At 44.3% G+C, this 21,916-nt stretch overlaps 1 protein-coding gene across 3 annotated transcripts in view; it reads right to left on the bottom strand.

Annotated features, from left to right (window-relative positions):
- The window catches only part of VPS13D (vacuolar protein sorting 13 homolog D), a 386,590-nt gene that overhangs the window by 149,832 nt on the left and 214,842 nt on the right, over positions 1–21,916 (bottom strand). For all 3 annotated transcript variants that reach the window (XM_030185614.1, XM_030185615.1, XM_030185616.1), the window contains 2 exons: positions 8,158–8,306; positions 1,784–1,918 (listed from right to left, as the gene is read on the bottom strand). In XM_030185614.1, the coding sequence (XP_030041474.1) occupies positions 1,784–1,918; positions 8,158–8,306 (284 nt within the window). The remainder of the gene's footprint in view (positions 1–1,783; positions 1,919–8,157; positions 8,307–21,916) is intronic.

Below are 21,916 nucleotides of genomic sequence, written 5' to 3'. Positions count from 1 at the left end.
TGGCATTACTTATGTAAACTTATGCAGCTTGTTTCAAAAAATATGTATCAGAAACAGGATGTTCAGCAAAAATAATCCTTCTAATTGGAAATACTAGGGGCCCAATTGCCTTTTTAGCATGCGCTAACCGTGTAGATGCCCATAATATTCCTACGGGCGTCTACACAGTTAGCTTGTGCTAAAACACTAGCGTACTTTAGTAAACAGGGCCCTTAATTTTTTTCAAAAGGCAAATAAGCCCATTTAACTTGTGCAGCAATCTTAGAGCAGTCTTCTGCTCTAAGGAGCCCTTTTTAAAGTTACCGCCACTTTGTCGCACGCCAATCTAGCACTACCGCCGGCCTAACGCGGGAGCCAACAGTAATGTTGTCCCCAGCGTGTGTGAATTTTTTTTTTTAACCACTTTGGGGGGCGGAGGGGTACTGCTGGATTTGCATAGGAGCCCTTACTGTCACCTACACAGAAGGCAGTAAGGGCTCCTCCTGAAATGGCCGCTCGGCAAATGTTTACTTACCGCACCACCATTTCCTTTTTTTTGGCCTTTTTTCTGCTGTGGTTTGTTTTTAGGTCATTTTTAGAAATCACCAGCAATTTTTGGTTATTTTTTTTTCTATTAGTGTCACACTTTTTAACTAACTGCCCGATATTCAAAGTGATTTAAAGGGGCAGGAAATCGTTTGGGGCTGGCCAACTGCTGGTATTCACTGGCACTTAACTGGGAAGTATGCTGAATATTGGCTCTGACTGGCCACATTTAAAGCTTACACACAAAAAAGCAACACTGGGCCTTCAAGAGAGAGATAACAGCCGTCCTTTATTATTACAAAGACCCGACACGGGCCGTGTTTCGGCGCACAAGCGCCTGCCTCAGGGGTCAGCTAAGGTCTTCGTATTGTATAAGAAGCAGTAATCAGACAAATGTATGAAGTCGTCTAGTTCCAAATAGAGTAGTTAGCTCATACCAGACGTGCATTCAATCAAACTGGACGCTGTCTTGAAAAAAACGCCAAAGGATAGGCTGGAGAAAAGGCGGCTGAGGGGAGATATGATAGAGGTCTATAAGATAATGAGTGGAATGGAGGGTCGATGTGGAGCATCTGTTAATGCTTTCCAAAAATACTAGGACACGGGGGCATGTGATGAAAAGCAGTGTAGTAAATTTAGAACGAATCGGAGGAAATTTTTCTTCACTCAACGCATAGTTAGACTCTGGAATTCGTTGCCGGAAAAAGTGGTTAAGGCGGTTGACTTAGCAGAATTTTAAAAAAGGGTTGGACGGCTTCCTGGAGGAAAAAGCCATAGCATGTTATTGAATGGCCGAGGGAATAATACAGTATTTCTAGGATGGGCAGGACAAATTGCTTGTTCTTTTGGCCGCTGTCGGTGACAGGGTGCTGGGCTCGATGGACCCTTGGTCTGTCCCAGCATGGCAATGCTTATATACTTATTAGCGCGCTAACCATGTAGATGTCTATAATATTCCTATGGGCATCTACATAGTTAGCACTTGCTAAAAATACTAGTGTACCTTTGTAGAAAAGGTCCTAAGTGACGAACATACCAAAAATTGAGAACAATTCGCAAAAAACAAACAAAAATTACTCATTTTTTCTTACCTATACACATCCCTGCTAAATCATGCTGTCCAAGCAAGAGATAAGGTTCAACTTTGCCACACCATCACTTTTAATTTTATGCGTGCAATGCGTACAAACGTGTGCATTAGAAAACATTCTCATTAAAAGAGAGGACGTTTGGGTTCTACCTTTTGCTACACACTCACCTCCTGAAAGTGTTTGAGCACATCATTAATGATAAATTCCTTTGTCTCGTAGGGGTGGACTCTAGTGAATGGATCCAGGTCAATGACAGCATCTTCAAATCGGATCAGTGGAAACCCCAAGGTGCTTTTCAGAGCCTGTTCATTAAAAATATGAATCAAGAATAAGCGTTTACCCTAAGCATGACTGTCCGAAACAATGCCATACTGACAGCTGTGTGAGCGGTGCGGCTGCAGAAGGTGCAAAGATTGCTCCCACCCCACCATCTCCTCTTAGCAGTGGTGGAAAAGTGGGCGAGTCACACAGGACACAGCTGTAGCTCGGTACAGTCCTGAGCTGAAACACTAAAGATTTCAATCCTTAAGAGCAAAACAGATGGATTTGCAGGAGTAGAAAAGATCTTGGACTGCCAGAATTCCCTTCCAGACGGCTTCTACTTGTAGTGGTGACATGGAGTGGAGGAGTGGCCTAGTGGTTAGGATGGTGGACTTTGGTCCTGGAGAACTGAAGAACTGAGTTGGATTCCCACTTCAGGCACAGGCAGCTCCTTGTGACTCTGGGCAAGTCACTTAACCCTCCATTGCCCCATGTAAGCCGCATTGAGCCTGCCATGAGTGGGAAAGCGCAGGGTACAAATGTAACAAAAATAAAATAGATCCTATTGGAGATTCTACATGGAATGTTGCTATTCCACTAGCAACATTCCATGTAGAAGGCTGCGCAGGCTTCTGTTTCTGTGAGGACTCAAAGAAGCAGAAGCCTGCGCGGCCACATTGGTGATGGGCCGACGTCTACATGGAAATGTTGCTATTATTGGAGATTCTACATGGAATGTTGCTACTCTTTGAGATTCTACATGGAATGTTGCTACAATTGGAGATTCTACATGGAATGTTGCTATTCCACTAGCAACATTCCATGTAGAAGGCTGCGCAGGCTTCTGTTTCTGTGAGTCTGACGTCCTGCACATACGTGCAGGACGTCAGACTCACAGAAGCAGAAGCCTGCGTGGCCACATTGGTGATCTGCAAGGGCCGACTTCTACATGGAATGTTGCTAGTGGAATAGCTGAAACAAAAAAGTGAGGAGAATGGATGAGGATACCAACTGTTTTATATTTATTCACTTAAAAAATTATATGTACATAATTTTTTAAGTGAATAAATATAAAACAGTTGGTATCCTCATCCATTCTCCTCACTTTTTTGTTTCATCTTCACGGTGTCGTGAGGATTTTTTACCTCCTTTTTTGCCTTCGCTAGTGGAATAGCAACATTCCATGTAGAATCTCAAATAGTAGCAACAGTGGAGGAGTGGCCTAGTGGTTAGGGTGGTGGACTTTGGTCCTGGGGAACTGAGGAACTGAGTTCAATTCCCACTTCAGGCAGCTCCTTGTGACTGGGCAAGTCACTTAACCCTCCATTGCCCCATGTAAGCCGCATTGAGCCTGCCATGAGTGGGAAAGCGCGGGGTACAAATGTAACAACAATATACATATTTTGAAAGGTACACTGTAATATCTAGAACAGGTCTTATTTGGACATTTTAGAATTCTAAAGATTAGTTTCATAGTGACCTGAAGACTGAAATACGACTATTTCTAGCCTTATTTGAAAACTAACAGAACAGGGACTTCTCACACTCGCCCATGCACATGCTGACTTGCACAAAAAAACAGAGAAACACCTTCCAATGCTGTGTAAAATAGGGCATTTAAAAACCACTGCTCTTCAGTGGATACTGAATAATGCAAATTAATAGCCATAAATTGCGGACAAACAGCTGCAGACAGGAATAATGGGTGGGACAAGTGTGTGGTCTGTACTCTTCCATTTTCAATGTTTACATCAACGATCTCCCCACAGTATATGAAAGATCCTTGGCCCCAGGGCCAAAATTAAATGACTCATAAATCAACTTCCTTCCACGTACGGATCTGGTCATTTTATCCCTCACACCAGAAGGTTTACGAGAGTATAAAACTGTTAAAGACCAACTGCAAATCATAAGCTCACATGTCCATCTTGTAAAAACAAGTTACAATTTCCAGGAAAAGCTCCAACATCTCAAACACAAACTCAAATTCTTTCTAAATAAGCAAAAAGTTGAGTGTCCCCAAAAATATACCTTGACTTGAAATTAATTAGATCTAGCCGCCTTGAATTGGCTGTAAAATCGGTATTGGAAAAAGCTTTCAGAGCCCTATATGCAACAAAGGAACCTCTGGACAAATACAACCCCCACATAAAGCTACTACTGCAATTATCTGACAGCATTACTCAGTCTTCTTTTATGGGAATTAGGACTGGAGTCTATCATCAGCTTTAAACTATACAGAATGGGTCACGATTCCAAAAGAAACACCTCCAGTTATGCAGACACTCGTTCCTACGTGCAGGACGTCAGGACTCACAGAAACACAATCCAGATCAGCAACGCGCCTGAGACCGGTGCTGAAGAGGACTTCGGCTGGCGGGGGTTGGGGACCCCCTGACGGCGGCGGCGGGAGGGTCGAATGTAGCGGGGGGGGGGGGGGGGGGGGGGGGAAGCAGGGGAGCCAGGGCTAAATCTGCGGGGGCCCATGCCCCCGTGGCCCCACCTAGCTATGCCCCTGCTACTACTTATCATTTATATAGCGCTACTTTCTCTATCCCTAGTGGGATCACAATCTAAGGTGTTTCTTGTACCTGGGGCAATGAAGGGTTATGTGACTTGCCCAGGGTCACAAGGAGCAGCAGTAGGAATTGAACCCAGTTCCCCAGGATCTCAGCTCACTGCATTAACCATTAGGCTACTCCTCCACTCGCCTTTAAATATCATGGGAATAGATACAGCTTTATTCAGTTAACTTGCAGTATAGAACTTTTCTGTGTGTTAACTAAATGAAAAAAAATGTCGGGAACTCCCCCAACAGTTGACACAGAGACTTCATAGTCACTGCTCGTTAATTTTGGCCATTAACCCATGGCAACTGCAAAATCTTAGTGCACATTAATAAATGGGCCCCTCTGTGAATTTAACACAAAACCCTGAAATAAACATATATGTAACAACCCTTCTCAATGAAACCAACGCTAAAACCCAGAAATCAAAGAACTACAACCAGCGCATTTGACACCCAGGGTCGGTCATTTTTTAACACTCTCCTCCAAAATCCATTACTAGGTCATACTGAGAATACAAAACACTCAGGACCTATAGAGCAATTCTACCATACCATAAGCAGTAATTTCTAAGAGTCACATAAGGGTGTACCTAGGAAAAGGAAGCATCTTAAACACTGCAGTGAGCATTAGAACATCATTTCACCTATTGTAAAAACTAAACCAGACAGAATAGTATAGATCGTCGATCCTGCACAGTCAATGCCAACTGAAAGCCATGTCTTTTTCACAGACACACCTTAATCCACTATAGAATAAGTAACCACAAACTTTATATTTAGACAAAAATTAAACTGAACCCCAAGAAGCCAGATTCTGCATACAATTCAACACCACAGAAACAGAAAATGTTCCCCAGTATTGTGCAAAATATAAAGTTAGCAGATGTAAATTTGAAAAAACTAACAATCACCACTTTACAAATTAACAAATAGAAATAAAACAAATACAGAAAATAAGATAACACCAAGCTAACTTATGCAGTCATAGACCGTTATTAAATGGACTTGGGGACAGTGGCGTTCCTGTGGGGGGGGGGGGGGGGGGGCGGTGGGTGCGGTCCGCCCCAAGTGCATGCCGCTGGGGGGGGGGGGGGGGGGTGCCGCGCGCGTCTGTTCTCCGTTCGTTCCATGCTTCTTCTCTGCCCCGGGTGTAACCCCTAGGAACGCACGCGCATCGGCGATCCGCCCCGGGTATCAGCCCCCCTAGGAACGCCACATTTTGGGGATCTTGCCGGATATCTGTGACCTGGATTGGCCACTGTTGGAAACAGGATGCTGGGCTGCATGGACCTTTGGTCTTTCCCAGTATGGCAATACTTATGTACTTACCCCAGATATTTAATGCTGGGCCGTTTCTGGTGACCAGCATTGATTATCCGATTTAGTTTTGGCTGGTTTGAACATAACTGGCTAAGTCGATCGGACTTAGCCGGTTCTGTCCAAACTGGCCAAAGATATCCCTTGTATTCACACAGCCAAATATAGCTGCTGAAGTGGGGCTGAAAATCGGAGGTGATCTGGTTATATCGTCTGATATAACCGGCTATACGCTAGCTGCTAACTGGCGATATTCAATGGGAGATAGCCGGCTATCCCCCACTGAATATCGCTGAATAGCTATGAGATGCCAATCCTGGCCCGTTGAATGCTTTTGAATATTGGAGGGGTAGGGGGGGTGGGAGACGACAACTGTGTTTTGCCAGCAGTCCACAAACATATTCTGACTAGGGACAAAATGGACCAGCATCAGAACCTTGGAAGTGTTCTTTTTAAAGCTTGTAACTGTAAAATAAAATTACAATCACTATTTTGTGTGTAAAAAAAAAAATCCTAATCTTCAAAGGGGGTATACATTTGGCTGTGAAGATTTGCGTGATACTGGGGCTGGGGCTGGTTCTGGAAGTCTGCTTTGTAAGGGCGCAAACGTGCTTATGTTTCCTTTATAAAACAGGTACCTTTTTGGATTTCTACAACAGACGCACTATACAAAAGTAGTTAAAAATCAGGTCATTTTTTTCTGGCGAAAAAGGTGCCGGTACTCAAATGCCAGGTCACCCTTCAGGGGTGGGGGTGATCACTGCGGGACCCACCTCACAATAGCCAAGCCCCCTGCAACCAGTCACAGAATCTATGACAAGGCAGAATTGGTGTGTAGAGCCTGAGCTCTTTCGTTAAAACTTGGGGATCACGGGTCAATTGTAGCAGACAATGGAAAAGGTGCCGGTACTCAGTATCCCCTCAAAGAAAGCCGTGTTAAAAATAAAAAATAATAATTGTGCTAACAATAATTAAAATTACAAGATACAGAATAGTTAAATTGCATGTAGAGGCTCACAGAATTTCAGTTTTGGATTAGGCTCCGAAACTGGCCTGAAATTTGGGTTCGGTTTTTGGCTAAAAATGCGTGTATATTCGGCTAAAACTGAAACTTCCCTTCCCCAAAGCAGAAAATGAACTTGCCAGCGGCAGAACCCTTCCAGACATGCTCCCTCCTGAGCGTTCCCTCCCCCTCCCCCAGTGGCAGCTCCCTCCTGGGTCTACCTTTCATTGGTGGGTAGTGGGTGCACAAGCATCCCCATTCACTCCTGTGCACGACCAGCTCAAGGTGAAAATGGCTTCCGAGACTACCACGAGAGGTCCCAGCAGCCATCTTAAGACTGGAACTAGCACGAGCAAGAGCAAACCCAGAAGTCATTTTCATCTGGGGCTGGCTGTGCGCATGTCCGAGTCTGGGTGGGGGGCTTCCGCAGGAGGAGGGGGGGGGGAGGGACTCAGGAGGCGCAGTTTCGTTTTTGGCTTCGGCTTCTGCTAAAACCGAGTGGCTAATTTCAGCCACAGATTCAGTTTACACTGATTAGGGAATAATTGTTAGTTTTTATCTTGGATACTGTACTTCCTGGCAGTGGCGTAGCCACAGGTGGGCTTGGGTGGGCCAGAGCCCACCCATTTATGGCTCAGGCCCACCCAACAGTAGCACAGGTTTAGTGGTAACTGGTGGGAATCCCAAGCTCTGCCAGCTGAAGATTTCCCCCTGATGGTAAAGAAAATGCTACTCTCCACAACACAGGCACCTGCGCATGCTCAGTTTTCAGTGCATTCCTGCTGCAAAGGTGGAAAGAAGCGTTTTTTCCCACCAGCTGAGATTTTTTTTTTTTTTTGGGGGGGGGGGGGAGGGGAACACTTGGTGCCCACCCAATTCTTGCCTAGGCTCACCCAAAATCTGTTCTCTGACTACGCCCCTGCTTCCTGGTGACTCTCCAGTTTCTTAATATTGTATGTAATCTGTGTAGAATTGCGAGGTCGACTGTGGAATATAAATTGTATTGTTATGTTATGGCAGAAACCAAAGATCCTGGTTTCGTTTGGGCTCTAATAGAACAGACAATTGCCAGGTTCTGCTGCTGTCCTGTATTGTGCCCAGAGTCCTGCAGGCCCCAGGAGGTGGTGTCCTTCAGAAAACAGTTCTTTCCTCCCAGGCAGCAGCCTGCAGAGATCAGAAGGGGAGGGAAGAAACTGGAGCAGACAGAATACAGCAGAGTACTGGCCTAGTTTTTAAATCCAGTTCCTCCACTCATGTCATTCCCCAAGTCCTGAGCCCCTAAGTACCAATGAGCAGTGGTAGGCCTGCTAATGAAGCCGGTCATATAAATCGGTTCTAATCTGGAAACATTTGGGCACAACATATTTCTTTCGCATTGTATACCAGCTTGCCTTCAGGTCCGGAGGTAGTTTGTTGGAGGTGAACACGCTCAGCTTGATTTGTGGCACGCAGATTTTCAGATTTTCAAAGTAATATCGCTTTTGTGTCCCATCCTTTTTGCTGCTTTTTTCATGAAGGTTTTCATCCCACTTTTCAACCACTGTTACAAAAAAAAAAAAAGCCATATGCTATGCATCAAAATCATTAGATAGATAACTAATAAAAATTCAGGTCTTGATAATATTTTTCATAGAACAAAAACAACTGGTAAATGTTTGTTCCCCCAAAACTGATAGAGCTTCAAGCTTAAGTAGAACCAGGGCTGGAATCCGGTGCCAGCCTTCATTTGTAACTGCCCAGGGATTTTCCCTCTGCTTTATATCCTCTCACAACTTATTTAATTCAGTTATCGGAGCAATGCTCCTGAGTTGTGGGACAGAACCCTGCAATCACAGGCCCATGTGTCACTGTTGTGCGATGACTGAGGGGCCAATTCTCAAAACCTACCTCTATCAGTAAGACCAATTTGCGTGGGAATAACGTGCATATTAATCTGCTCACTGTCAGTTGGGATCCTCTGTCCTTGTCTTATACTTTTATGAATTGTTACCATTTTGGTCTCCACCGTAACCACAACCACTGAGCTTAGGGCTAGAGAAAAGATGATGTGGGAGCAAAGGGTCACCTGAGGGTGAAGTGTGACACACTAACTCAGATGACACGGTTCATCTCAGAACTCCAGCCCATCCCCAATGGCCCAAGTGGGAGGACAAAATAAGGGCCCCCTCCTCCTCCAGGGCCATCTGGTCCAGGGCAGCTGATACAGGGAGGCCCTCGACCATAGAACCTCTAGTGTTGTTCCAACTTGCCCCTCCATGGACCAATACTACTTACTTGGTCTTGGGGAGAGGGGAATCCAATGACATCTTCTCCATCCCACCACTATCATCCAAAATGGTGGCACCTGACCCCTAGATTTATGATAGGATGTGCTACTAGGGGTCAGTCTGTCAAATAAGGGAGTGCTTCATCATCTTAAATGTTCACCCTACTCCCTTTAATTCACTTCGAACTCTAAAGTATCTCTTATCCTCTTCCTTCTCAATTACGCACAACAAAAATTTCCTCCTGCTCTTCAGACAAAGTTTTCAACATCTTTACATTGCCTTTCTCACATATAGGGCTCCTTTTACTAACTCATAGGAACTGAATGGGCTTCCACGCCATTTGCCGCGCCGGGAATTGCTAGCGCGGCTTAGTAAAAGAGGCCCATAGTTTGGGAATTCCTGCTTTAGGATTCAACTTCTCCTGAAAGATCTTACTTCTCTTTTGCCCAAGTGCTTACTTTTGTGCTACTATCCTGGTTTCTATCCACTAACATCTTAAGTAGAGAGGTGTGGTAGCCGTGTTAGTCCACTCTTAAAGGTTATCAATAGAAATTAAACAAAATAAAACATGGAAAAGAAAATAAGATACCACCTTTTTTATTGGACATAACTTAATACATTTCTTGATTAGCTTTCGAAGGTTGCCCTTCTTCATCAGATCGGAAATAAGCAAATGTGGTAGCAGATAGTATATATAAGAGAAACATCACAGAATTACTTTGAAAGTCTGACAGAGTGGGAGGGTGGGGGTATGCATGGGAACATCAAAGCATTTCATTGATATTCTAACAGGATGGGTGTTGGTAGGTGAGAGGAGGGTAATAAACAGAGAAATACAGCTTTATGGTTTATAATGGGTCAGAAAACCCAGATCCTTATTAAGTCCTGTTTGTTGGGTGTCAAAAAAAAAAAAAAAATATATATATATCACAATGACATTCAACTGGTCTGCTCCTGCTTCTATTGATATAGTATATCTTAATCATCTCGAATGACTGCCTTGACACCGTCACCAATTGGCTCTTTCATCATAAACTGAAGTTTACCTCACAGAAATCTAAAGCTCTAAAGCTATCTAGTTCTTGAGGGACCTTGTATTTGTGGCTCATGTAGTTCTCTAAAAGATATAGTCACTATTCTCAGAATTGTTGAACAACCACCTCACCTTCAGGTCTCAGATTTTACAGCAACTGTGAAAAACTCCTTTCCGACTTCATAGGCTTAGGTCTTCTAAAACCTTTTGGAATTCAATGACCTTTGTACACTTGTTCAGGCCTTGATCATAAACCACTTAGATTATTGTAATTCTCAATATCCAAGTTTAACCCAAGAAGATGCCTACAAATTGTTCTAAATACTGCCGTTAGGATGCTTTCCTGAGCCAAGAAGAGAGGATCACATTATTTCCCTTCTCAAGGAGTTGTACTGGCTCCCTTTTGTTCAATGGGTTAAAAGTTTAAAACCTTTGTTATTTCACATTGCGTGACTGATCTCAATTTCCCTTTTTATCCCATATTCCTCATTCTGTCAACTGAGATTCTTGTAGCCGGGTCTTCATATCCTGTTACCTTCTTTTGTTTGACTTGAAGTGACACGTTCAGCATTTTTTGTGCTTGCTCCTTCTTTGCGGAATTTGATTCCTCGGGAACTCAGGGAAGAATATTTATCTATTTTATTGCATTTGCATCCCACATTTTCCCACCTATTTGCAGTCTCAATGTGGCTTACAATATTACAACATGACAGGCATCAATCATCATAAGTAAACAAATGAATTACATAAAGAAATAGATGTAACATAGAAGGGTAAAATCTATATAGACATCAGAAAACAGATAAACTATCAAGAAGTAATAATGTTATACAGTTCTTATAATTGATTAATTATGATAAACCTGATTAAAGAGATAAGTTTTTAGTTTTTTTTGAAAGTTGGTTAAGTCATAAATAGTTTTCAGATCATAAGTACATAAGTAATGCCACACTGGGAAAAGACCAAAGGTCCATCGAGCCCAGCATCCCGTCCACGACAGCGGCCAATCCAGGCCAAGGGCACCTGGCGAGCTTCCCAAACGTACAAACATTCTATACAATCAAGCCATTGTGACATCACTAATGAGGTTGGCTCTTATTGGTGGAATGAGCCACTATGACATCACAATAGGTTAAATCACTGCTCTATGTAATAAAAGTGAGCCAAGTAGAGGACATAAGTACATAAGTAATGCCACACTGGGAAAAGACCAAGGGTCCATCGAGCCCAGCATCCCGTCCACGACAGCGGCCAATCCAGGCCAAGGGCACCTGGCAAGCTACCCAAACGTACTAACATTTTATACATGTCATTCCCGGAATTGTGGATTTTTCCCAAGTCCATTTAGTAGCAGTTTATGGACTTGTCCTTTAGGAAACCGTCTAACCCCCTTTTAAACTCTGCCAAGCTAACCGCCTTCACCACGTTCTCCGGCAACGAATTCCAGAGTTTACGCGTTGGGTGAAGAAACATTTTCTCCGATTTGTTTTAAATTTACTACACTGTAGTTTCATCGCATGCCCCCTAGTCCTAGTATTTTTGGAAAGCGTGAACAGACGCTTCACATCCACCTGTTCCATTCCACTCAATATTTTATATACCTCTATCATGTCTCCCCTCAGCCGTCTCTTCTCCAAGCTGAAAAGCCCTAGCCTCCTTAGTCTTTCTTCATAGGGAAGTTGTCCCATCCCCGCTATCATTTTTGTCGCCCTCGCTGCACCTTTTCCAAGTCCACTATATCTTTCTTGAGATGCAGCGACCAGAACTGAACACAACACTCAAGGTGCGGTCGCACCATGGAGCGATATAACGGCATTATAACATCCTCACACCTGTTTTCCATACCTTTCCTAATAATACCCAACATTCTATTCGCTTTCCGAGCCGCAGCAGCACACTGGGCAGAAGGTTTCAGTGTGGTAATGCATTCCACAACTGAGTGCCAATGTAGGAAAAGCAGGATGCATGTAATAGTTTGTATTTTAGACCTTTACAACTAGTTTAAAATCTTGGTTGTTTGCTCTGGCATATGAAAATACCTAAGCATTCATGTATTTTGGGGCCTTTGTGCTTCTCGGAAGCAGCTACTGTATGCAACAGTTGTTTTTATATCTACCCTTTTGTTTTCTTTGTAAATTTGATTTTAAGATTGGAATCTTACCCTCATTTTATATGTACTTTCCAGTGGTTTTGTCTATTTTGCTTATTTGTCTTTTTTTTAATTTTATTTTAGTACTTATTTATGACTATGTTGTCAGAGGTTTTATTAATTCTTGTTATTTCTCTTGCTTTAATTACTAATTTTATTGTAAAGCACCACGATACAACTGGTGCCATATCAAATTAATACAAACACAAGCACATTGTACAGAACTAAGCATAGGACAGAATTCCTGAAGCACTCCACTGAAGACCCTGCTTTGCTTTAAGTAAACTTAATTTTCCGCTATCCATTGTCACCTACCAGTCAACCAGTTTTTAATTCAATTACCATTTTAGCGTTACCCTCAAGCCGCTCAGTTAACTTGAACACTCTCTGTGTAGAACAGTGTAAAAGTCTTGAAGAAACCTAGATATTTATTTTGTATAGTATATGGACAATTCTTGGAATCTGAATGTCTTGGCAAGAAGCCAAAGACGATGAACTATAAGCTTTCTCAAACCCATACTTTACTGCCAGTTGCACAGTACTGTAGTGATTATAGAGTAATTATCTTGAAGTTTGTTCTCTAATTATCTTTGCAAAGACCTAATAAATGGGAGAAATATATATATCACATTTTAGGGGGGCCTCCTTTCCTCTGGGATCCTTTTCCCTCACCATAGCTAGTCTTTTTTCCATAGAACCAGCACATGGGTATTTATTTATTTATTTATTGTTACATTTGTACCCCGCGCTTTCCCACTCATGGCAGGCTCAATGCGGCTTACATGGGGCAATGGAGGGTTAAGTGACTTGCCCAGAGTCACAAGGAGCTGCCTGTGCCGGGAATCGAACTCAGTTCCTCAGGACCAAAGTCCACCACCCTAACCACTAGGCCACTCCTCCACTCCAACTGTTCCAACTGTACCATCTATCTAATCCAGGGTTTCTCAACACAGTCCTAGGAACACACCCAATCTAGTCATTAGGGTACCTGTATCTACAATGAATATGCATTGCTTCCATTGTATATAAATCTCTCTCATGTATATTAATTGTGTGCACATACATATACACAAACAAACCTGCCAATCAGACTCATATCATAAATGTAAGTCAGGCACATGCCTAGTCATAACCAACAATAACAGCAGCAATTTACTGACACTCTCACAACGAGATACAGATGTAGCAGCACCACATACATACTGTATATATTGCTCCGAAGCACTTCTTCCGATCTGTCCCACCCATGTGGAAACAGGAAGCTGAGTCAGAGGGAGCAGATTGCAGGAGGCCTAGCTGTACCGGTACACTGACGCTGCTCTACAGAAGAGTGTTTTGAAGGTAAATTGGGGGGGGGAGGGGGAAGGAGGCATTGAGATGCTGAATAGTGCATGGAGACATAGTAACATAGTAACATAGTAGATGACAGCAGAAAAAGACCTGCACGGTCCATCCAGTCTGCCCAACAAGATAACTCATATTTGCTGCTTTTTGTGTATACCCTACTTTGATTTGTACCTATGCTCTTCAGGGCACAGACCGTATAAGTCTGCCCCGCACTATCCCTGCCTCCCAACCACCGGCTCTGGCACAGGCACAGACCGTATAAGTCTGCCCAGCACTATCCTCACCTCCCCAGCCCTGCCTCCCAACCCCGGCTCTGGCACAGACCGTACAAGTCTGTCCTGCCTCCCAACCCCGGCTCTGGCACAGACCGTACAAGTCTGTCCAGCACTATCCCCGCCTCCCAACCACCAGTCCCGCTTCCCACCACCGGCTCTGGCACAGACCGTATAAGTCTGCCCAGCCCTATCCCCGCCTCCCGAGAGAGAGATTCTGGGTCATACTGGTGACAGGGGTGCGGGGGGATTAAATTTCTTAGCATTATGGGTGTTACCTGTACAAAAGATGACCCTGGGTTTTCTAATTCATTTTAAAGCAAAATTTTCTTGACATAGTAGAGCATACAGTTCAAGCTTCTCCTACTAACCTACAAATGCACTCAATCTGCAGCCCCTCATTACCTCTCTACCCTCATCTCCCCTTATGCTCCTACCCGTAACCTCCGCTCATAGGACAAATCCCTCCTCTCAGTACCCTTCTCCACCACCGCCAACTCCAGACTCCGCCCTTTCTGCCTCACCTCACCCTATGCTTGGAATAAACTTCCTGAGCCCATATGCCAAGCCCCCTCCCTACCCATCTTCAAATCCTTGCTCAAAGCCCACCTCTTCAATGTCGTTTTCGGCACCTAACCATTGTACCTCTATCCAGGAAATCTAGACTGCCTCAATCTTGATTGACTGCACTTTTTGTCCTTTAGATTGTAAACTCCTTTGAGCAGGGACTGTCCTTCTTTAATTGTACAGCGCTGCGCAACTCTGGTAGCGCTTTACAAATGTCAAATAGTAGTAGTAGTAGTAATATATAGTACATTATATAGAATGTCTTTGGAGATTGTGTATTCCATGAAGCATACCTTTCCAATATTATTACTTTTAAGTTTTTTTTTTTTTAATTTATAGAAGTCTTTATTCAGTTTTGTCAATCGAACACAAGCTTGACCGTCTTTACATAACAGCAGCTAAATATGATGATGCACAATCAAGCCAGGTGACGCTACTCAATATCACTTGCAACACTACTAACAGATTAACATTGTCAAATATGCAGCTTATAATACTTCAACCATTTTATAATTTTACATTTAAATCTACCCCAACTTTAAACCCCTACCCCCCTCCTTCACCCCCTAAGCCACCCTCCTCCCTCCCACCCGTCTTCCCGCTTTTTGTGTCCCCCATTCAAAACTTCAGTTATTCTACACACTTCGTCAAAAAGGGTTCCCAGATTCTCTTCCATTTGGGCAACATTCTTTGTTTTACAGCAGTCAACCTTTCCATTTCACAAATATGGCGAACCTTGGTTATCCATCTTACCATTGAGGGAACCAAGGGGGACTTCCAGCTTTGAGCTAAGTTTACCCGTGCCACATTAAGGGAGGCACGTACCAAAAGCCACTGATGGGACTCAAGACCTTCAGGTCGCGCCCCCAGCAAAAAGATCGAGGGATGCCACTGCACAGACCTACCAATCCATCCTTGAAGTCGTGCCTGAACTCCTCTCCAATAAGCTTGTGCTTTCGGGCACTTCCACCAAATGTGTCCTGCAGTTCCCTCCTCCCCGCAATTTCGCCAACAACTACGTGGTATTTGGGCATTCATGTGGTGTAACCTAGCGGGTGTCAAATACCATCTGTAAAACACCTTAACCGCATTTTCTTGTAAGGCCACAGCCCCTGATGTCTTCCTGATATTTTTCTCCAAAGTCAACCAATTGGCCTCTGAGAGTGTAAATTGCAATTCTCGCTCCCACCTCTGTCTATGTAATACATATGGTTTTGAAAGCCTCATTAAGTAATCATACATAAAAGATATCAGCCCCCTCGTACGCTTCGTGTCCACACATACCTCCTCCATCGGATGCGTGTCACGCCTTAAACATGTACCGTACACGGGCCCCTTAAGAAAATGATGGAGCTGCAAATAGGCATAGTGATCGCTGGAGCTAAGCCCGTAATCATTCTTCAAATTCTCAAAAGGGGTCACCCTGTCACCCACATGTAGTTGCCCTAATAACTCCAGGCCTGTTACAGCCCAATCACTAAAAGGTCTACTGTACATACCTGGTATAAAAAGGGGATTATCCGCAATTGGGGCTAAACCCGACATTATCGGATAACGTTCCGGGAACATAGAGTCCCAATAATGAAACGTGGCCTGGACTGTGGGAGGGAATCTGTCCACTCTTCCCCTGTGTTTACTAGGTAGCCACATTAAATGGCCCAGAGGGCGTGAGCCCACCAAAGCTTGCTCAATAGCCACCCATCTTTTATGGTCCTCACCCCTAAACCAGTCAATAGCCCCCCTCGCCTGCGCCGCCCAATAGTACCACGTCAGATTGGGAACTCCCAGACCACCTTCCCTCTTGCTCTTGTATAACAAGGTTCGGGGCAATCGTGGTTTTTTATGATTCCAAATGAATCGTATCAAAGCGTCCTGAAGCCCTGACAGGAAGGACCTAGACACTCTCAATGGCAAGACCTGAAACATGTATAGCAGTCTGGGCAAGATATTCATTTTAATTGCTGCTATGCGCCCGAACCAGGACAAACCCATACCCAACCACCGGTCCAGATCCCTCTGTATCTCCCTCTTAAGTGCTAGATAGTTATTGTCAAACAGCGCGGATATATTACTAGTTATCTTCACCCCCAGATAACTTAATGCATTCTCCTCCCACTTAAAAGGAAAGGATGTCCTCAACGCCTCCATTACACTCGATGACACCCCCATCGCCATTCCTATGGATTTACCAGCATTGAGTTTATATCCTGAAATTTCAGCATATTCCCTTATCACTTTCATAAGGTTAGGTAAGGAGATCTGGGGATTTGTCAATGACAGGAGGACGTCATCCGCAAACAACGCTATTTTATATTCCTGTCCTCCTACCTTCACTCCGACTATGTCTGGGTGCTCTCTAATCGCCTCCGCCAGGGGCTCCATTGCCAGGGCGAAGAGTAAGGGAGAGAGCGGGCACCCTTGCCTCGTACCCCTACCCAGGTGGAACATTGCCGAGTGCCCCCCATTCACCCTCACACAAGCTTGTGGTCCTGTATACAATGCCCCAATCCAGGTTCTATATTGGGTACCTATCCCCGCTCTAGCTAGGACCTTGTCAAGATACCCCCAATGAACCCGGTCAAAGGCTTTCTCGGCGTCCAGTCCCAATAGGACCACCGGACTGGCTCTCGTCCGGGTTGCATATACAAGGTCCACAGTTCTCCGAATATTATCCATGGCTTGTCTATTGGCTACAAAGCCTACCTGATCTGGGTGGATTAGGCAAGGCAACACTCTCCCCAACCTATTAGCCAAAACCTTAGCTAAAATTTTTACATCTGTATTGAGTATCGATATTGGGCGATACGAGGCGCATTCAGTTTTATCTTTACCTGGCTTTGGTATTACTGCCACCCATGCATCCAACATAGTTGATGGCAGAGCAGCTCCCTCCCTCACCGAGTTAATGATCAAAGTCAAATAAGGTGCTAGTTGGTTTGCAAAAGTCTTATAAAATTCACTTGTAAAACCGTCTAGCCCCGGCACTTTCCCCGTTGGCAGAGTTTTAATAACCTTAATCACTTCATCTACTCCCACCGGACTGTCAAGGTCCAGTCGTTGTGTCTCAGTAAGAGCCTTCAAACCCCTCGCCTCCAAATATTCATCTATTTTGTCAGTCTGTACAGCAGCGTCCTCTCGATATAGCTTTTCATAATATTGTGCGAAACAGTCTCTGAGCTGTGTGGATTTGTGCAGAACCTCACCTCCTGCACCCCTTATCCTTAATATATGCCTATCTGATCTCATCTTTCGTAATTTTGTGGCCAATAGTCTGCCTGGTTTATTAGCACCTGCGTAATACACTTGGTTAACCCTTGCATGCACAAATTTCAAACTATCCTCATGCAGATTCGTTATTTCCAATCTCATAGCCTGCAATCTGCGGTAATCTGTTGTCGCCCCTGTCTCTCTATATTTAAGCTCCAATTCTCCCAATTTGTGCATACATTTAGACAGGCGTTCCTTATGAACTCGAGATCTTTGACCAGCCTGCTTAAGGAAATACCCTCTGGCTACTGCTTTAAAAGCATCCCAAACTATACCCAGAGGTGGACCAGAGTCAATATTAATGTCAAAGTATTCTTTTAATACTGGGAGAAATTTCCCTACTAGCTCCGGGTCTTGTAATAAAGAGTTGTTAATCGTCCATCTGCGGTCCCGCTGTTCCTCCCTCAGTGATGGGATATTAAGCCAAACTGGGGCATGGTCAGAGATCGTTATATGCCCTATATTGGCCCCCCCCACTCCAACCGACAATGTCCTATCCAAGAAAATATAATCAATTCTTGAGTAAGAGAGGTGTACTGTTGAGTAAAAGGTATATTCCCGCCCCCTGGTGTTCCCAATTCTCCAAACATCATACAAACCCATCTCATTAACCAAACAGTTTAAAGCACAAGAGATTTTACGATCAGTCAGAGCAGGAGGAGCTGATCTATCCATAACTGGCTGCATGGTGGCATTAAAATCGCCAGCCACAATCAATTTACCCTTAGCAAAAGCCTGTAGTTCTCTCCTCAAGCGATGGAAAAATTTTTCTTGCTTCTCGTTCGGGGCATATACACTAGCCAGTGTGCATTCCTCCTGCTCCAACATCACGTGCAGTAACAAAAATCTGCCCTCCTTATCCTTTCTTGAGTGCAAAACTTGCACTTGAGTTGCCTTATGAAACATTATTGCTACCCCTCGTTTTTTCGAACCTGCCACATCCGAGGCACAGTACACTTGCGGATATTGCTTATAATTCAAAAGCCCCTCATGTCTTGGTTGAAAATGTGTTTCCTGCAAGAAGACAACCTGCGGTCTCGTCAAATTTAATTCCCGCATCAAGGCATGCCTCTTATAGGGAGAGTTCAGCCCCTTTATATTGTACGTAGAAACCCTAAAATCGACCATTTTTACATCGGTAGTGAGAACAATAAAATATAAGCCAGGGAAGACTTGACCTTAACTTTACCTCCCTCCCTTCCTTACTATTCCCTACTCTAACTGTCCCCTCCCCCCTCCCTAGCCCCCCCATCCCCTTTTCTCCTCCCATCTCCCTCCCTTCTCCCCCTTCTTAATAACCCACCAACCAGCGCCAGATGGCGCTACTTGGGACCCTGAAGAAGAAACTCCACTAGCTGATTTTTAACTTATGTTAGAACTCGTTTTTAACCCAAACTAAACTAAACCCCTCAATCCCCCCTTCCCCCGTTCCCGCCTCCACATCTCTTTTTAGTTACATATGTAAATGCACTATTTTGTTTCTTATGATATTGTTTAAGTCACTCTCACTCTCAGTGAATTACAAAGTCATCTCTTCCCCCATTGGGGCTTTACACTCCCAGACTAACTTTTCACCATATTGCCCAGTTGTCTCTTCTCAGGTCTGGGTTCTCGGTTTCTTTGCTCCTTTTTCCACTCTTTTCCATCTCTGCAGACGTGCTTTTGTCGAGGGAGCCAAGTCTGTCGGCGGACTTTCTGTAGATGTTAATCCCACCTCGTAAAGGCTCTTCCATGCTGCCGCCACAGTGCGACAGCGAAGTTTCTCCCCTTGAAGCTCAAAGCAAATTGCAAACGGAAATGCCCATCTGTAGAGGATTTTTTCCTTGGTTAAGATGTCTATGACCGGTTTCATATTCCTTCTCAAAGTCAGGGTGTACAAGGAAAGGTCTTGATAAACCGCCACTCGAGCCCCATTGAACTCAAGGTTTGTGGATTGTCGTGCTTTTTGCCAAATCTGATCTTTACAAGCATAAGTTGTAAAACGCACCACAATATCTCGCGGTCTGTTATCCCTCGCAGGCCCCAGCGCTCTATGTGCTCTGTCCATCGCTATCTCACTGGCATCAAACTCTGGGCCCATCAATTGTGCACATATGGCTCGCACCACTGTCTGAACGTCTTCCTGGTCGCCATTTTCCTGAACTCCTCGAAAACGAAGATTTTGTCTGCGTCCCCTATTTTCAAGGTCGTCTAATTTCAAACGCAAATCTTCTGCCTGATCCGCCAGTTTATGCAGGCGTTTGTCTGTCTCATCATGCTTCTCCCCCAGCTCGTCTGCGCGTTCTTCCAATGCTTCAACCCTCCCCCCCAGCTCTCTCAGATCGGCACTCAGAGCGTCCACGTGCTCCAGAATTTCGTCTTTTGATGCCACAATTTCGGCCCTGAGCGCTTCCAAGCATTTAGTCAGTTCCTGTGAGGGAGCTGGAGCGGGAACAGATTCGCGGCTCTCTTCGCGGGACGCAAGCTGGCTCGATTCCGGAGGTCTGCATACCTTGGGGGAGACGGGATGCGCTAGGCCTCGATCCGGCTGTTTAGTCGACAAACGCTCGCTCTCTCGATGCGGCACGCCGCTTCTTTTACTCATCTTTCTGCAGTCGGTGAGTTCAACAACAATTAGCCGTTCGTGCTACTGTAGTGAGAGGGTGTTTTATAGCAAATAGTATCTTTTTAGTGGAGGCTAGAACGGAGCCCCGGGATTAAGCAGCCATTCAGCCTCGTGACGTCACTTCCTCCATCTACTTTTAAGTTTTTACAACGGTTCTTTTGATTTACTCATATTTATACTAGCAATAGCATTTGATATCAATATAATATGCAATATATTAAAACACTTAAAGACAAGCCTCATGGGGTCTACGATTTAAACTGACTGAAAAAAAAATGGTTTAAATAACACTTGTTTTGGCTACCGCTGGTGTACTAGGTGGTTACATATTAGAACAATTACTACTACATCTGATCCTAAGCCACCAGAGTACCAATTTAAATTTTATGTCTCAGAAAAAAAAAATAAAGGAAAAAACCCCTTACTACTCTTTCTCTAAGATTCTTTTGTTAATACTGTGAATTGTTACAGCCAAAACACAAATTACAAGATGTGAAGCTGCCAGAAACCCCAAGTCACAAGGGATGCTCTGAGTCAGTCATGTCATCTGTTAACATTTCTCTAGTCTTTAAACACTTATATAGACAAAAACAGGAGAGAAAGCAAAGTTGTTTACCTATAACAGGTGTTTTCCAAGGACAGCAGGATCTTAGTCCTGACAAGTGGGTGCTATCAACCCACGAAGCCCGAGCTGCAGAAACAAAACTCAAAGAGCTTTCTACATATGGTACTGGGCATGAGCAGGTCCTGTTGCATTATTATTGCTGTACTAGGAAAAAATGCCCGTTTCTGAGCGCAATGAAACGGGCACTAGCAAGGGGCCCCCTACCTCCGTCCCTCCGAGCTCCTTGCCTTGTTCAGGGTTGGCGTTCGCCTCGCATTTCGGCCCTCCGAGTGTTATAGCTCCGCCCTTGACGTCATGACGTTTTGACGCGAGGGCGGTGCAGAACCTCCCTCCGTCCCTCCGAGCTACTTGAGTTGTTCGGGGTTCGCGTTCGCCTCGCGTTTCGACCCTCCGAGTGTTATAGCTCCGCCCTCGACGTCATGACGTTTTGACGCGAGGGCGGTGCAGACACTCCAGGGCACACCGGATATCTCGGGCGCCTCAACTTCCGTGGAGGCTTCAGAACATTGGGGTTGCCTTTTATATAGAGAGATAGGGTCACCTCAGTTTCATATAAAGCTTTAAAAAAAAAGGAGAAGCCAACTTTTAGGAGACACAGGTGGGTTTCGTGAGGAGCAATATCCTGCATCTTTTTTAGAGAACACCTGTTATAAGTAAGCAAATTTGCCTTCTCTGAGGACAAGCAGGATATATAATTCTCGCATGGATATACATAGTTACAGGTTGCCTTCATGGGAAAAATAGAACACCAATAGACGAGTTGTTTTTAGTGGCATTTGAACTTTTCAATTTCCTTTTTCTTTTTAAATGAAAGCAACCTGGCAATAATAAAAACGGGCCCAGGGGGAATTAGGTGAATTCTAAATGTGAAACAGATGCTGCAAGACACATTGACCAAACCTACTGCCTATCTAAACAGTAATATGATGTGAGATCAGATGCTTACAGCTATGAGTCTGTGGGAACAAAAACTCCTGCAAAAGCTCTCAGTATCATCTCAAAATCATACTGTAGGCTG

This window comes from Microcaecilia unicolor, chromosome 13 (assembly GCF_901765095.1).
Source record: "Microcaecilia unicolor chromosome 13, aMicUni1.1, whole genome shotgun sequence".
In the NCBI taxonomy this organism is placed as follows: Eukaryota; Metazoa; Chordata; class Amphibia; order Gymnophiona; family Siphonopidae; genus Microcaecilia; species Microcaecilia unicolor.
Note: the sequence above shows the minus strand (reverse complement) of the source record. Positions and strands in the feature narration are given on the sequence as shown.